Source organism: Thunnus albacares, chromosome 3 (genome assembly GCF_914725855.1).
Source record: "Thunnus albacares chromosome 3, fThuAlb1.1, whole genome shotgun sequence".
NCBI lineage: Eukaryota > Metazoa > Chordata > Actinopteri > Scombriformes > Scombridae > Thunnus > Thunnus albacares.
In genome coordinates, this window is record NC_058108.1 from 17,268,414 (window position 1) to 17,286,056 (window position 17,643).

The window sequence follows — 17,643 nt, forward strand, 5'->3', positions numbered from 1 at the left end:
TGGACACGTTTGACAAGCCAGAGTCAGACGACTCCGCCCCCTCCATTCATGAATCGTGCTTGTTGCTCCTAGCTTCCCTCCTTCCAGCAGAAGACCCAGAACTCAGCAGCAGCTCACTGAGTGCTCACCCAGGGGATCCTGGGGTCCCTTTCTATGCTTCAACCTCCCTGCTGGCAATCGGCAGCCTCCTCCGCGAGCTCCCATAGATCATCAAAAAGGCAGCCACCTACAGAGATCTCGCAGTGCTGCCAGGGCGGGAAGCTGCTTTCGTGGACAAGATGAAAAGGGATTTGCCGCTGGCCCAAACGGCCAGACGAGATCATTGTTGTGGCCTCATTTTCCTGCCATCAGGGAATATCAGGAAGGGACGGCGGCAGAGCCGAGAAGTCTGGAAGCAATTGTCTCCACCTACGTCCTCGTCACCAAGGTGGAGGGATTCACCGACCTGCCCCTGGTCCAATTCCCCCCAAGAGTCTTCAAGAAAGCAGAGCAGGAGACTGTGATGGGTTGGGGGGGTTGTGTGCTATCAACCTCCAGGGGCTTCCACTCAGCCCTTTTGACACAAGCCCCCCATGGGTTGCACCGGAGAGCCCCCAGACTCATAAAATGGTGGCAAGGGCTGACCTGGCTCATTTCCCCGGCAACCACAGCACAACGAATGCATGTACACCCACTCTCAGAGCATTGCTCAGAGTGGCGAAGTGTATGTTCAATCGACAACTGGACGACCAGGCTGATCAGCAGAGGCTACACACTGCAGTTCCCAGAGGAACCCTAGAGATTGCATCCCGCTATTTCCTGGTTCTGAAAAAGACATGGAGGATGAGACCCATTCTTAATTTATCCCCGTTCAACAAATCAATAATGGACAGACCCTTTCACATGCTAATGATCAAGAGGGTGCTGGAATGTGTTCACCAAGGCAACTGATTCACTCTATCAACCTGAACGATGCGTATTTCCATGTCTCCATCATACCGAAACACAGGAAATTCCTGCATTTCTCATTTCAGGGAATACAATACCAGTATACCCGCCTAATACACCTAAATCTGTGCAGCCCAGGAAACATTATTTTATGTGACACATTCAGGACATGAACACAAAGTAGCCTCTAGACAACTGACCCAGGGAAGCACCCTGTACTTAGTCAAGTTGCACACTACGATGACCTCTAAAGGTCTGCACAAAATAGGCAAATATAAACGGGCTGAGGTCAAGAAACTAGAAAAGTAGGCAGGTAGATAAACTGTCTGGAACGCTTGACACAAAGGTAAGAGAGGCAGAGGACTGTGGTGGAGTGGGCAGGTGTATGTAGACTAGAAGACTGATTAGGGGAATGAGAAACAGATGTGCTGGCAGATGATCAGGTGGTAGCACTTGGTGGGCAGTGGGGGGAAAACAGTTCTGAAATGACAAGAGGTTAGAGATCAGGAGAACAGAGGATCCCGACATGGACAAAAGCCCTGAATTACAATAAACTGACAGGTAAAAAGAAGCGATATACAATTTTAAAGGTCAGTAGAAACATTTTATTGTTCCAGGCTTTCTATTTCAACTCTGGTTTTAAACAGATCTTCTAACAAACAGTGAGATCGTTTATGACACCAAATACATAATGATGATTTTAGTTGCATTTTAAATGTGCAAAGTTTATTTTATCCCCAGAGAGATAGCTGACAGTGTGGATGATTTTACACTCTGATTCCATCACTGCAGCTCAGAATAACATGAGGCAACTATGTGATGAAAACTAGAAATAAGCACGAAAGACTGTCTTTTATTAGAAAAACTATCCACACACTGTTAATTGGCTCCCATGATTATAAATGCAAAATGTTGATCAGATAGACCTCATCAGTCATTAACTACTTTTCCACTATTTGATTTGGTAGCAGAAACAGTCTGGCATTACTTTTAAGTTTTTTTATGTGCGTGACATATTCAGAATGGTTTCTTCAAAAATACTCTATAGTTAAGTCATATATAATAATTCATACATGTATTCTACATATATTTTAAGCCTTAGCCTACGTTTAACATGTGGAAATTATTTCTAGTGTTACTACATCTTCTTATTCTGTTGTATGATAACAGGCTATCGTTTACATTTTACTTCACTGAATATGACTTTTTGCTGTCCCTAAAGCAGAAGTTTTCCACAGGTGCTTTGTATCACTGTTGCATCTCATATCATATGAAACACTTCATTGGTTCTGATGTCGCTTGTAATTAAAAACCCTGCCTCTTTCACATGAACATGCTCATAGCTGGATAGGAAAACTCAGAGGTTGACTCAGCTAGTTGATAGCCAGTTTCACAATACTGGTTATCTGGACGGCCAATGTTAGGCTCAGTGAAGCCAGCTAACTTGAGCTTTGCAGTGTGTAAATAAAGCAAAAACTTCAAATAAACAAAACTTCTGTTTATTTTACTTTCAATTTAACTGTCTTCATCTGTTGAATAACTGAGCTAAAAATAATAAAACCAGTTCTTCTTTGTTTTTTCAGGCTGATTTTTCAAACATGATTGTGTGTGTAACCCAATAACAGCACCGTGCAGTTTGACATTTGTTACAACCCCCAGAAAGGCTCAATTTAAGAAAAGTCCATAACATAATTTGCAGAGTCAAGGAGAAGTAGAAAAGCAATTTTGTTTTTTTCTTTAATTTAAGAATATATGTGACCCCAACTTAATACTAACTTAGTAAAAGTGAAATAAAATAATGTCTGGCCAGCCAAAGTTAACAAAAAGAAGGGAGGTCAACCCCTCAATGGGTCATCTGACCTGTGCATTCCCCCTAACCCCAGTAAGTTAACTCCAATTTTTGAGAGGAGAAAGAAAATGACCCATGTCAAAAAAATTGTGTCTTATTTACCTTGTTGGGGAAGGTTGAAAAATGTCATACTCTCCTACCCCTTGTACAATCTTTATTGAGCAGGCTGTAGCTGCTTAAAGAAAAGTTATATTTACTGTGATTTATTGTACAGTTTTTAACATCAAAACCACAGATGAAAGTACTTGTTCTGAGATGTACTTACTTTTGGTTACTTGCCTCTGTAAGTCTGAGTTGAATGACTGCTAGCATTTTGAATGGCCACTTTTCAATAAGCTCTTAAAGAAAGATCACACATTGTTTCATTCTTTTACAACTTTATTATAGAAACAAAGCCTACCATCACAAACATAAATGCTTTTACACAAAAGTTACTTCAAGAATAAACAATGGAAAACGGTAATTCATTAAGACACATACAACAAACTTAAAGGTTTGGCTTTAAACAGAAAAAATGGCAGCTGGTCCAGCACAGGACCCCAGATGTTTACGATGTTGTGTCAACAGTCAAATGGGCTCTTGGAACAAATGAAGCGATAAGAATAGGAACATTGGCTGTTACCCCAACCATCTGAAATTTGATAAAAGAGGAGAAAAATACAAAAACTTTTAATTGATGCATCAGATGATGTCATTGCATCTGAAACACTTGAACCAAAAACATACAGACAAGTGACAAATTAAAGGAAAAACCAGTACAGATCTGAATGCTTGACCCCTACAGGGCATTTTGCTGGCATGGTTTGGGTCCACTTGTTCCCTTAGAGGGAAGGGTCAAAGCAAATCAATACAATGTTGTCATCTATCCTGATGGGTGTGGTCTCTTCTAGGATGACAATGCCCCAGTTCACAGGACACAAGGGGTCAATGAATGGTTTGATGGGTATGAAAATGATGTGAATCATATGCTATAGCCTTCACAGTCACCAGATCTCAACTCAATTAAACACCTATGGGAGATTTTGGACTGTCGTGTTAGGTTTCAGAGACGTGTTAAATCAACGCCAAGGCTGAGGAACGCTGTAAAATTAAATTTTTTTAGTTAATAAATTTTACACCATTATGTGTGAGTGAATCCATCACAGCACAGCGTGGACAGCTGCTATTGATTAATAGCGCAGAAGATTTCATATTATATTCGAATATCACGTAGAATTGTACAATGTTTGGTGTTGGCCTCCTCAGAAAAGCCAGCCAGCACTTAAACTGATAACAAATTTTATCTTGACCAACACATTAGCTAAGATTATAATCCTGCTCCAATCCAAACACAGCTGTTTTTTCCACAAGTTATATTCCTTGTGAGAAAACATTAGAAAACAGCTGAGTCAGGGTTGTAAAAGTAAACCGCTAAAACTTTAGCTCATTTAGCCAGTCAGCAACAAACAGGTGGACTTACTGGTGCTGCGCAAGTACATGCAGGGGTAGCTGCTGGAGGAGGCCTGGGAGTACCAGTTAGTGTAATACAAACGTTCACCGTCAATCCACAACCACGTGCCCTGAGAGACAAAGAGCACAAGTTTGGATAAGTATTATCTTACTATCTTCATTTGCTCTGAAGTCTAGATTCCCTTTGGACCAGGTCCTGGGCTAGATCTGGACTGACTAAGGTGGTATTTATTCATAAATTCAGACCTGCAAGTAGAAGCCTCCCAGCCATGCGATGCTCTGACCGGCTGCATTTGTCATCTGCTGGAGGAATCTGTACTCTCTGGGGTTGGTGGCTGAGGCGAGTTGGGCATCCAAGTTATTGCAGTGCTCCTGTTGGACAGAGGAAGAAGACCAGGATCTTTGTGGATACACAACACAGTAGTCATTTACTTCCTCCAAATCGATTTTTCTTCAATTTCAATGTGAAGATTTACTCGTAAAGCTCAGCTTTTCATGGACTGATGATAACACACTGACTGATTAACCGACAAATACCGTGACTATCCTTTAGCCGTAGGCTAGCGCAGAGTAGACATTTCTGAGTTTTAGAATATGTTACATTCATCAGTGGCATCGATGGTAAGCTCTGAAATAGCTAAACTGAATGAATAAGTCTATCAAATGAGAGGAAAAGCTATAATTCCATTCATCTAGTTCACAGTGTGTACAAGCTCAATGAGGGTGACTTCTCAATAATAATATAGATGTATTACAGTGGCAGTACCTCAGCATTGTACCAGTTCATGGGAGTGTTGACCAATTTGAAGCAGCGAGAGCCATAGCTGAACCAGCCGTCTGGGCAGAAGCTAAAGCGAGCTACAGGGACAGAGGATAGAGAATATGAACTTTACTTCAACAGACTGAGCTACTCTGATAAAAGCTCATTGCTAATCACAGATTCTACAGCATCTTTGAACACAACCGCAAAAAAAGTTCTTCCTAAAGTGTTGAAATGTATATTGCATATCTTGTAGAATAGTAGCAGTGATGTAAACACTAGATGGGTTTTAGTTAATGCCCCTAACACATGTAGATATTACCGGTATGCTCATTTATACATCCTAGCATTATATGACATTAGTAATGTTTGGAGAAAGCTGTATGACTTAATTTCTCTTTCAGTGGTGTCATTGTTGTTGCCATGACAGCCTCACACACAAATAAGTGAATATTACATTCAGGTGCTGCTCCCTCCTCAAACACATGTAATGCACAAACAGAGAGTTTTAGTTGATTTGGGACATACTCAATATAATGAAAAGTGATATTTATATTTGTGTATGTATGTGTATATTTGCAGTTACTGTAAAATATATCAAACTTTTGTAAAAACTACTCTACATTCTTGAAGAAACAACAATAAAAATTGACATGTACTATAAGATACTATCCATATATAATAGGCCTATATTGCATGACAGTATGTGTTGGTTACATAAGTCTTCTAAATTGTGTGTTTTCTCTTTGATATGTGGCAAATCGTGTGCAAATTTGTCTATAAAAATATATTTAACCTAATCAAAATTTGTCTATAGCACAATGAAATGCGGAACAGTTAGGAAGCCTATACTTGACAAAGTTGAACTGATAACTCAAATATGTATTTCAGTGTTGTACAATATATAGTTATATGTCCATTTTGATTACCGTTAATGGGAACAGGGACAGAATCTTCTGCCACAACTTCTTCTTTCATCATCTTCTCCTCAATCTCTGTTGAGTCAAGGATGTCCGGGTAACATCATATCACAAACAAATCAACACAGTCAATACCTACATTACCACCAGAGTCTGAGTCATACACAAAAAGTAAGTTAGAGCGAGATAAGAGTGTAGTAGTGCTATGAGGGTGTACTTTTGCACAGTGTGCTGTAAGCCAGATGCTAACATTATCATGCTAACATTCTGATGTCAGCTAATGTTTACTGGTTCACCATTTTAGTAATGCGTGTTAGTATGCTAACATTTGCTAAATAGCACTAAACATCAAGTACAGCTTAAGCTAATAGAAATGTTTTGTAGCTTTGCTAATATTTGGTCATAAACCAAAGAAAGGGACCAACAGAACCCCCCAGAGCAAACCCACTAGCATGGTTAAAAACTTGCATGAATTTGAACTAAGATGATAAATCTACACTTTCAGATTTCCCACATAGCATTTGGCCCTGGGTCCAAACTTAACACAACCCTGACTAACTTGCATTGGGAGAATTCGTTTTTAAGTATTATATATCAGTGAACAACTTGAATAGTCAAAACAACTCTAAACAATGTAAATTAAATTAACTTTTCTGTCAAAAAAACCTGTTGCTCTGTTCTGTTGTTTACTTTCTCCAGATTCTTTCAATGTCATATCAAACAGACATCCCGCCTAGATAACAAGCAGAAAGACAGCAATACCGGTTAAATTTGGGTTCTTTCTAGGTTTGGATCCTAGTTGACTGAGCTATTTTGGTCATTTATTTGGTTACATAACAAATAAGAAAAACATAGAAAACTCTGTAGAAAAAAGTTGAATTAGATTTGAAGAGAACCTGGTGCAGTAGCCATCTCTTCCTTCGGGGCCACCACTGCTGCTTCTGTGGATGAATCATATTAATGTTGATGTCAGATATATGCAGATCTTACATTCTGACCATCTCTATGTGTATTAACCCAAACCTTCAATACTAACCAAGAGCCTATAATGTTACATAAATGTACATACAGGGTGCACAGGGTAACCATACAGTACAATGTTATTGGACTGCTGACTGACTCATGACCACATGGATGATGGTGTATGTTAAGTCTAAAGTGTCTGACCTGCAAATGCAGCACAGAGGAGAATGGAGATGACCAGGACAGTCTTCATGGTGATGATGGAGATCAAAAGATTGTTCTGTGTGGAGAAAATAACTGGCAATAAATATACCGATAGAGAGCAGAAACATAAGCTCCGCTGAGTGAAAAGCTTGGATAGACAGAAAATGTCAATGCAGCAGGTGTCTTACCTGTCAGGTAAATGTCAGGTGTTGTTCTTCAGTTATCAGTGATTAAAGAAGGCTGCTCCACTCTTTATATACATACTGAAGCACAGTGAGTCACGTTTTGGTGTGTGTGGGTGTGTGTGGCAGCACGTGCTGGTGTTTATTTATGACTCACTGTGTGTGTGGGAAGATGATTGTGGATTGCACTTGAAGATCTGACCCTGAATTCTGATCTGTTTTCAGAAAGCACTTCCTTGTTGTGCGACTGATGATTTAAAAAGTACTGAAATTGGGTTATGCATGTGTGTGTGTCAAGGACACACAGGCAACACTTGTTAATAGGATCAATTCACTAGGGCCTAAGCACCTAGGCCCTATTGTATCTGAAGGAATTCTTCTTCTTCTTCTTCTTCTTCTTCTTCTTCTTCTTCTTCTTCTTCTTCTTCTTTTTCTTCTTCTTCTTCTTCTTCTTCTTCTTCTTCTTCCTCTTCTTTTTATCCGCAATGAATTGCATTATCGAGGGGCTAAAGGTCTAAAGGCCCTGCCCCTTGTATCACCCTTCTTCCCTCCTTCCCCGCTTTGTCTCTGGGGGTGGTGGAATGGGGCACCACGGCCGGGGTGGTGCGATTGGGCTGACAGGAGAGGGAGATGTGTGAATAGGAAAGTCATAAATTGGCTGTACCTGAGACAGCACCAGCCTCCCCTACCAAGAAAATTCTTTGAATATATCATATTCTTACTTGAAACAAAATTAAGCAGCTTTATGGAGAGAGACCCAACATAGTTCATACAGCTCACATAGGGTTATCGAAAATAACCTACGATACTGGCATCATAATCTATTGGCTTTGTTGCATAAGGATAGTGAAAATATTTTTGCATCTTATTTGATAGCTAAGATGCACTGCATACTATCATTAGCAATAAGAAAATATAATTTCAGATGCATAAACTCCAAAGTGAAAAACTAGAGCACAAACTATTACAAAATCAAGATGGAAGGCACAGTATCTATATTAATAATAATAATTATATTAATAATAATAACAATAGTAATACTTAAAAAAAGAAAAAAGATATTAAATAAGTAAACAGAACTATAAAAATAAAATAAAGTGCATACTCATCAAATATCATTGTTGACCATCATTGTCAATCAGTGCTTTTGCATGAGCGTAATAAAAATATGTTACATTAGAGATGCCCTGCACCCTGACTCTATCAGATGAGTAAATGAAATATGAAATAATAAATTTATAAACCCCAGAGTAAACAACCAGAGCAGCAGTAGTCCAAAGGCAGGATTGGTTCCCACTCAAGGTAGGAGGTATTGTAGGATTAGTAAGAAAGGGTAATAATGAATAAATGAATGAGTAGATCAATTAGGGAACAAATATGTAAATACATCAAGATAAAGTGTTTATTTGTTAATCATCGATATTGACATCGTAGTCGACCAGTGCCTTTACACAAGGATAATGAAAATATATATATGACTTTGGAGGTGTGCTGCAATCTAACGTTATCAAATAAATAGAGAAGTAACTGAAATTACAGATTCATAAACTCCAAAGTGAGAAAATAGGGCAACAATAGCTTTCTACCTTGAGCACACTCAAGGTAGAAAGCACTGTAGGATTAATTAATTTAAGAAAACAAGAAAATAGAACATCTCAACCCAATATGTACAGGATTTTACAACATCGACCATCATAAACTGAAATTGTCCGAGATGGTGAACATCTGGCAGTGTCACCAACATTGTACTTATTCGTGCCTTATAACTAGGCACATCTAGTGGTGACACATAGACCTGAACAGCATGTAACAGATATAATAAAAGAAAGAGTAAATTTCCATGTTTCGCCATGAAACAGGAAGTTGTTGTAACTCTACTGGACTTTGTCCAATCTGTCTCAAATTTCACGTGCTCGAGTGGAGTCAAAACCTGAACATATCTACATGTCAGTAGTGAGTCATATTCATAGTGCCACCTACTCACAACAGGAAGTCAGCAGTCATTTTGGAACAAAGTTGCTTTGGTTTTTCGCCTGACAGGAAGTCAGCCATTTTGAATTTCATGTGTCAATTTTCATTTTACAAACACATGTTTGAGGCCTTTAGGATGCGCAAAAACTCACAAAACTTAGCAAGCATGTTCAAACTACTGATTTCATTTGATATTGCAATTGGGCATGGGCATGGGCATGGCATGTTGCCTCTATAGTGCCCCCTAATTACTTTTACCATCTTTGAGGTGCTAGGGGTGGTACAAAATTCACTAAACTTTGCACATGCATCAGAAGTGGCGAATCTTGACAAATGATATGGGTCTTGGGCTTGTTTGTGGCAAAAAGGCTTGACAGCGCCCCCTACAAAAATACATGGTCAAAGCCCCCACCTTTAAATTTGACATAGATGAGCAAAATTTGGTCAGCACATGTATCATGTCCACATGCACAAAAAAGCATCTTGGAGCCACACCTTAAGTCCAATGTGAAGTCAGCCATTTTGAATGTACTTTTTTAGCAGTTGTTGCCATTTACAGGCGTTCTATTTTAACAAACTCCTAGAGATTTAACTAACTAATTTGGTTGGCATCATCTAAAGACCTTTGCGATGAAAGTTATCAAAATCTTGAGTTTTCATTGAACACTGTTGCCATGGTGATGCGGCAAACTTCGATGTTTCACCATGAAACAGGGAATTGTTGTAACTTTAATGTAATGTACATTTTCCAACCTGCACCAAGTTTATCATGCGTGATAAGAGTACCAGCCTGAACACATCTACATGTCAATTTTGACTCATAGCACAACAGGAAGTCAGCCTTATATGACAAACATCATCCGGTTTTACATGGTCTGATCTACACATGATATACAGCAACATGTTGTATAATTAGCATTTGTTCTCTTGCTCCACATAGTGGACACAGGAAGTGATATTTATTTCCTTTGTGCAACATCTGATAAGAGTCCAGGCCTGAACACATCGACATACCTGCTATAAAACCCTTCAACTGTGGCAACGTAGGCGAAGGTGTGAGGGCCCGATCATCTGTGCTTGCAGCTTTAATTGTTAGTTTTGGATTTCATGGGATTTGTTAACAATAAGAAAAATACAGACTAAGTCTTTAAGTACTGTTTAAGCAAATACTGTTTGTCAATTTTCTATAAAACAGCGATTTCAGATCAATCAGTGTTTGCTGTATAGCACAGAAAACAATATGCAAGTTTTGAACAGCCTGGGCGGCTGTTTATTACTTTTTCACTTAATTCATTTATGAAAATAATGAATAAAAGTGGGCCTAAAATGGAACCCTGTGGCACTCCTAGAGGTGTTGTCACCTGATTGTTTACCAGTTTCTCTAATATGTTAGCTAGACATGATAGTTTAGAAATTGGTCAATAATTATGTAGCTCATTGGACTGTCCCCCTTTATGTAAAGGTAAAACGTAGGCTGTCTTCCAAATGTCAGGGATGCTTCCTGTTACCACAGTCAGATTAAAAATATAAGTCAAGCAATCAACTAAAAATTGAGCTGCTATTATCCAAGCCTCTGCTCCAACTGATCAGCCCTAGTGGATTTTTTTGGATTAATAGAACAAAGAACACTAAATATTTCAAGACTCTTAAAGGGCTTCCCTTTTTACTCTGAATGTCTTAATAGGTGCATAATTTTCTGCAATGGAATTAAATGTCATTATAAAATAATCTAAGGGCAAGTGTAGATCAGGACAAAAATGCTTCTTCAGAAAAGTGTTTAATATTCCTTTTGACAGTGATCCATGTTTGGATCTTTGTAATTTTGTGTCATGGATGCATGTAGTTGAGCAGTGGGCACTGAAGTCGAGAGGAAAAACACCATTAGATTTATAATGTTGGGGTCTGTTGGTCAAATTAATATCTAGGAATGTGGCCTTTCCTGTATTTTTTGGATCCGGCCAAGTTGGGGAAGAAATAAACTGTGTGAGATTGAATTCATTGCAGATATTTTTTTACATTATCAGAAATATTAGTTAACCAGTTACTGTTCATATCAGCATTTATCAGCATTTGTTCGACAACCATGTTTCATAAAACACAAAAATACCAGGCTGTTTGTTGCACCCAGACTTTAATATAGTCCATTTTGGACATAATACTACACATGTTCATATGAATAATTCCCAAGCCCTTGCAATGCAGGAAGCTCTGCATACTAAAATCTGCATTCTGAGTTTCCTCTGCATTTGAGTCACGACCTCCAAAATACAAAATGCAAAACTAGGGCAATTTTAAATTATGCTTGTTATCAAAAGGTGAACCAGGAGCATTCATTGTCGATATTTTTAGCTATGATTTTTAGCCAGAATAGCAGCAGGTTGGGGCAATTAAATCCGTGTCAGCGCCAAGAGGTGCAATGCGCAAACAATGTTTGCCCCCAACACAAAGAGTGAACCAGTATCAAGTTTATTAATCAAGTGTAATTATTTTGTTTCTAAAAAAATCTCTTCTTTACAGCACCGGTTAGATAATACAACCCAAATAATAAGATTACAGGTAAGACAGGTTTTGCAACAAGCACTCTCACTGCATCCATGTAGTTGTAGGCTATTTGACTAAATATGCAACAATAAATATGCATATTAGAAAATGGATTCACTCTCCTCCAAAAGTTAATTCAAGACAAGATGCAAATTATGAAGGGGATGATGCACAGGCAAACATAGATCTCACACTGTGTGTGCGCCTTGTGCCACAAAAATGGATGAACAGGCCATGAAGCAAAAGCAGACAACCTTTAAGGTTTAAGCACATCAAACGGTTGTGCCTAATATCCTCTCAATGAAATTTGACTTTCGATTCCTTCACTGCTATGTATGAGCATTTAGTTTACATGAGGCAACTGACCAATGGTGTAACTTCATCACTCACTCAGGCACTCACTTGCTCAGGCACTCACTCACAGACAACGGCAGTTATAGGGCTGGTTCGTGGCCAGTCCAGCCAAAAGGGAATGGAAAGAAAATATGTGAAAATATATGAGTGTTAAGTTTGAGATATGTGTTATGGTACAACACTGCCAACTGCTGGACACAGATGGATACAGTTGGATACAGATAGTATCCTGTAATAGGGTTTTGTTTAAATAAAGGTTACCGAATTAAACACAAGACATGTGGTCCTGAGCTTTAACTTCTACACTCCTTTCTTGCCACCCTAACATGATGAAAAAAACTAGGATATATTATAACCGATTTATTATTCTATAGTTGGGGCTTGATATTTTTAATGGTTGGATCTTTCCGTTCTGGTAAATATGTCTGATGAGATTACATTAACTATGATTATAGGGCGATTAGGCTATTGTAGGCAACTATTGGCTGTCGATAAGATCTGTGGCCATGTGAGGATATTTATTATATTCAGTTAATATTTCCAAAACCATAGCCTATGTTCTGTTAATATGTAGGCTACAAGGGTTTTATTTCTTGCGACTGGGAATTTTTTCTGCCAGAGAGGATAATTATTGTTAGCAGCTTTTATCAGTAGACATATTTTCAACCAATTAATCAATAACAGACTGCACATTGCCTGACCTATCCCACATTTCTATTGGTGTAACAGTGGGAGAAAACTCTCTTATGGAACTTCAAGCCAACAACACAACATCAACTTTTATAATAGATAGGTAGAGTCCTCGATATGTGCTGTTGTAGGCCTAAGTGCTGTATAGGTTTGATTCATTTGGCTTTAGGATTAGGCTACTGTTGACAGATTAGTGGATGTGATATATTAACAGAGGATGTGCAATCATTTTGCAGCCAATTCATATTCATGTTGCAAAAGATAGAGATTGGAAATTACATGGACATGGATTAAGTGAAGTTAAATTAACCATTAAATTTGATAAAATAGTTGGGAGATTACCCCACATATTGTAGGCAGAACACTATTGTCTTGGACTCATTCTGTGTGGGCCATTCTGTGCCTATTTATAGACTGGACACAGCCTTCGTATACAATTTACAAGTTTACAATTTACAATTTCATTTAGCAGATGCTTTTCCAAGGTGATGTATATCTGAGAGCTGATACAATACAAGCAGGGATCTAGTCATTACAGAACAACATGAGTAAGCACCATAAAGCTAAGTCCAATAGGACATAGATGCCAACAGGCAGTGCACAGAGGCAATGCATAGAGTGCATAGATTGCATAAAAGCAGAGGTTTTTTTTGTTTTTTTTAACGTATAACTGAGCTGTCAATGTTGAGCTGTTGTTAATAGTGTTGAAGGGCTAGGGTTAATATTAACCTGTATTTCGTGTCAGAAAATAGTTTGATATGCTTTTCTTTTTCTTTTTCTTTTTTCTTTTCAAATTGAGTGACAAAAAGGATTAAACTATTTCCTCATAATGTTAAAGCCTTGACTCAAAGTCATATTGTTTGGTCATGTCATTCCTTCCCATCAGTAGTTACATGTGTAACTATGTCCACATCTGAAGGATCATTGTGGAATAAGGAAGGTATAAAGCCTCTATGGCTCCTGTAACTCTTACATCACTGTGTCAATGAAGGAACCAAGACACCTACTTCGTAAGGAAATAATCATAAGGAAATAACAATCTTTTATTGTCTGAGGATGTTTTGTTAACATTTTCAAGAGTTTATGAATACACAGACTAGAGCAAGAATCTACACTGAGGCCTGGTCGCTGGGAATGTTACTGTTACTGCAGTAGAAACAGACTGAGTGGGTTCTTAGCTGGTTTTCATGTTTTTATTCTCATATTTTGCTGGAAAGTTACCCAGTTTACCAGTCTTTTTGAACATGATTTGGGGATCAAATGATTGTTAGTCCATCTAGTCTGCTATGCTTTCTAACTGTTCCCAATTTTTTTTCTTGGATATGTTTTGGTCAGGTATAGGTGCAAAACCTACCTGGTTAAAGTTAAAGTGGTTACAATCGATATTTTTCTTAATAACAATGTCTGAGTTGACAGTGTGTGATGTGTTGCATGTGGCTTGTAGTGATGAACCTACAGAGAATTATCAGCAGGTCCCCTCTGCTTTACGGAGCTTTATAGCAAGTTTCAGCTCATTGTTTAGTCGTCTGGCTGCAATTTTACTGTTCTGGTTCAGTCTCACCGCTCTCATAGCATCGTTTTCGTTTCCTGCTGTTTTCAGAGAAAATGCTCTGAACAGCCACTGTACACTACCCGCTCAGCACCAAATGGCAAACAGACACAGTTAGCTGTAGACTAGCTGGTGAACAACACCAGTGAAAACAGAGCAAAAAGAGAATGAATATTGGACTTAGATTCACCAGGGCAGAAACACAACTCCAATTCAATGATTATGCTGCTCTGCAACTGCTGGATGTGGAAATATGCCACTGTTTGCTAACAAGTTCAACATATCAGCGTAAAAGGTTATATTATGACAGTGTTCTGTGTACACATGCACCAACGTTCTGTATGTGCTCTATTACTAATAGACTTAATGTTGCAAATGTAAATGGGAAATGTTTGCTTGTTTGCTTGATAAGTTGAATTTACCAGAACACCCAAATGGTTTGGAAAGTCTTGCATTTCATTTTTCCTAGATATGTTTGCCTGTAAGCACAACAGACTTAAGTTGATGCTTCATTCAAAATCTATCTTTTGAGTATCAAGCTCTCACCTTCAGGAAGCTGTGATCGGTCATGAGTGTAATGCTTGTTTTTATTATTATTATAAAACTGTAAATATTGACTACAGTAATGGGAGAGAGAGATAGTGGAATTCAAAGTACAATATGTTGTTTCCTGGTTCAGATTCAAATTAATTAATGTTTACCAGTTACAGGATGTGGTGTGTTGGGAAAAGCAGAGCAGAGTGCTGACCTTTCTTACTGAATGAGGAGGATATAACAAATCATTAGGTGTGGAAGAAAGAAGAGTCATAAAAAAGAGTGCATGGCCTCCAGTAAACATTTTATCATTTGATTTTATAGTGACTGACCCTGCATACTTATCTCTATTTACAAGTGTGTTTATAATGAAAAAGTAAAACATCATTCATCACTATCTCTGCACAAGATCTTGAAAGCTCACATGTCAAACACAAGTTTGAAAAAATTTGGTCCATTATTATTTCAGGTTATGAGATGTGTGATTTAGGAGAAGAAGGAAATCAGTCCCATGTTCCTCTGTGTTATAGATACTATGATGATTTCATTTTACATTAAATGACTCAAAAAAAACCCTGAAATATTATGGGTTACAGACAATGAAGAAATGGAATGGTTACTTAATTTTGATGTGTTCAAGTTTGCTAAAAGCCTAGAAAAAAGGAAAGATGCTTTCTCCAGTGTTATAATTATGTAGATAATAAATGATTTGTGAGTGAATTATCTGTTGTCAAGGTTTAAAAATTTGATTCAAGGGAAAATTCTTTAAGTAGGTTCTCTTTTCATTTTGGGACTTATTTGCGACAGTATTTTTTTTGAAAATGTACATGTAACAAGTCAGGTAATGAATTTTACATTTTACAATACAACAAAAGTTATGATTTATAAGTGTTGCCTTGCCCAACTTTTGCTCCTCAAATTTACTACATTCAACTTTCATTTACAGTCTGAAACAATCACCCTGGATTCTAAAGTCTTGAATGGAAGACTGCTTTTACTGCAGTTTTACACTGAGGTAGTTTCACTTTTACTCAAGTAACAACAACAAGTTGCTTAAATATTTTATCTTCACCAGTGTTGTAGTCGAGTCACTAAATCTCGAGTCTGAGTCGAGTCTTGAATCCCCAGTGTTCAATTCAATTCAATTCAATTTTATTTATACAGCGCCAAATCATAACAAAAGTTATCTCAGGGCACTTTTCACATAGAGCAGGTCAAGACTGAACTCTAATTTACAGAAACTCAACAATTCCCCCATGAGCAGAACTTAGCAACAGCGGCAATGAAAAGCTCCTCTTTAACAGGAAGAAACCTCAAGCAGAACCAGGCTCTAGGTGGGCGGCCATCTGCCTTGACCGGTTGGGTTGAAGAGAAAGAAGGAGGGAGGGAGAGAGACACAAAGAAGCATAATAACAACAAGTTTCTAGATGGGCTCCAGTGCTCCACTCTGGCACAGTCAAAGAGCTGACATACAAATAAAAAAGGTCTACATTAAACAAAAATGACAGAGCTGTCACCATTTCATATTAATAATAATGATGCACTGTTATATTCTTGGCCTATTCTGATTTCCAATGTTGTAAAAGTCTGACCGACAGATTCTGATTTTTGACAATCTTATTTTCTTTCTTTATAAGAATGAAATAAGTTTTTTGGTTTTTTTTGGACTTAAAGGTATTACAAATTGCGAGCTTTGTGTCTTCTTCACTCAAAGAACTTCCATACCAACGACGTGTGTGTGTGGCTACACTGTCTATGCACTGTGTATGCACAAACAGTCGACATCATTAAATTTTGATGATGTGGACACAGGCTATTGTTTTATTCACTACCATGTTTAGATGAGGATATCATGCCTCATGTTGCACTTTAATTTAACAATTGAGAATCGAAGTTATAGTTATAAGTTGTAGTTAAATCTCTTATATCTGTTTTTTTTGTTTGTTTGTTTGTTTTTTTTTGTTTGTTTTTTTTGGCTGATCTGAAATGATCCGATTTGTGACTCAAAACCGTGATATGATCCCAACCGTGAGTTTTCTGATCCGTTGCACCCCTAATTACAACCAGCAGCACTATCAGGCACAATACTCAAGACCAGTTCGAAATCGCCAAATGAACATCCTCGTAATGCAAAAATTGTATCGTCGCCGATAGGTAAGGAAGCAAAGACTACAAGCAACCTTGCGAGCCTTGGCAGCTCTCTGTTTCAGGAGAGACAGATAGGGTGAGTGGTTGTCTATTTCACCAGATGAGCTGTCACAAGCGATTTATTATGGTGTCTTTATTGCGATACATTTTTCTGTGCAGTAGTGTAGGGAAAATGCTTCCAGTTCAACATTGTAACAGGCAAGGCTACTCTTGCAATTTAAACACTTCCTGTTTTACATCTTTCAACATAAAAGCCCTCTGGTGTTTCAGTCGACAGAATCCATTCATGTCCTATTAAACTTTTATTGTGAAACATTTTCAGGAATGTGTTATGGAAAATTCAGTGACTTTCACAGTTCTCATATGGTACTTCATGTGTAGCCACTGCCATCTTGTGACACTAATGACATTACTACAATGTCTGACATAGAACAAGTGCATGTCTACAGCATGTCAACATATAGGCTAATAGTTATTCAACAGTCAATTCATTGTAGATTAAATAAATAAAGAAAATAAATGCTTATTTTAAACAGCCTTCTTGCATGCGTTTTATTTAAATCCTTGTTTTTTAATTATTTAATAGGAGTTTGTGAAAATTA

The 17,643-nt window shown here is 38.0% G+C and overlaps 1 protein-coding gene across 1 annotated transcript; it reads right to left on the reverse strand.

Annotated features, from left to right (window-relative positions):
- Positions 1 to 3,135: 3,135 nt before the first annotated feature.
- LOC122979341 (ladderlectin-like) lies at positions 3,136 to 5,427 on the reverse strand. Its single transcript, XM_044346700.1, has 4 exons — positions 4,992 to 5,427; positions 4,472 to 4,597; positions 4,236 to 4,335; positions 3,136 to 3,407 (listed from the first exon to the last, which is right to left on the reverse strand). Exons 1-4 carry the CDS (start codon positions 5,010 to 5,012, stop codon positions 3,337 to 3,339), a joined length of 318 nt encoding a protein of 105 aa, XP_044202635.1. The 5' UTR covers positions 5,013 to 5,427; the 3' UTR covers positions 3,136 to 3,336.
- Positions 5,428 to 17,643: the final 12,216 nt, after the last annotated feature.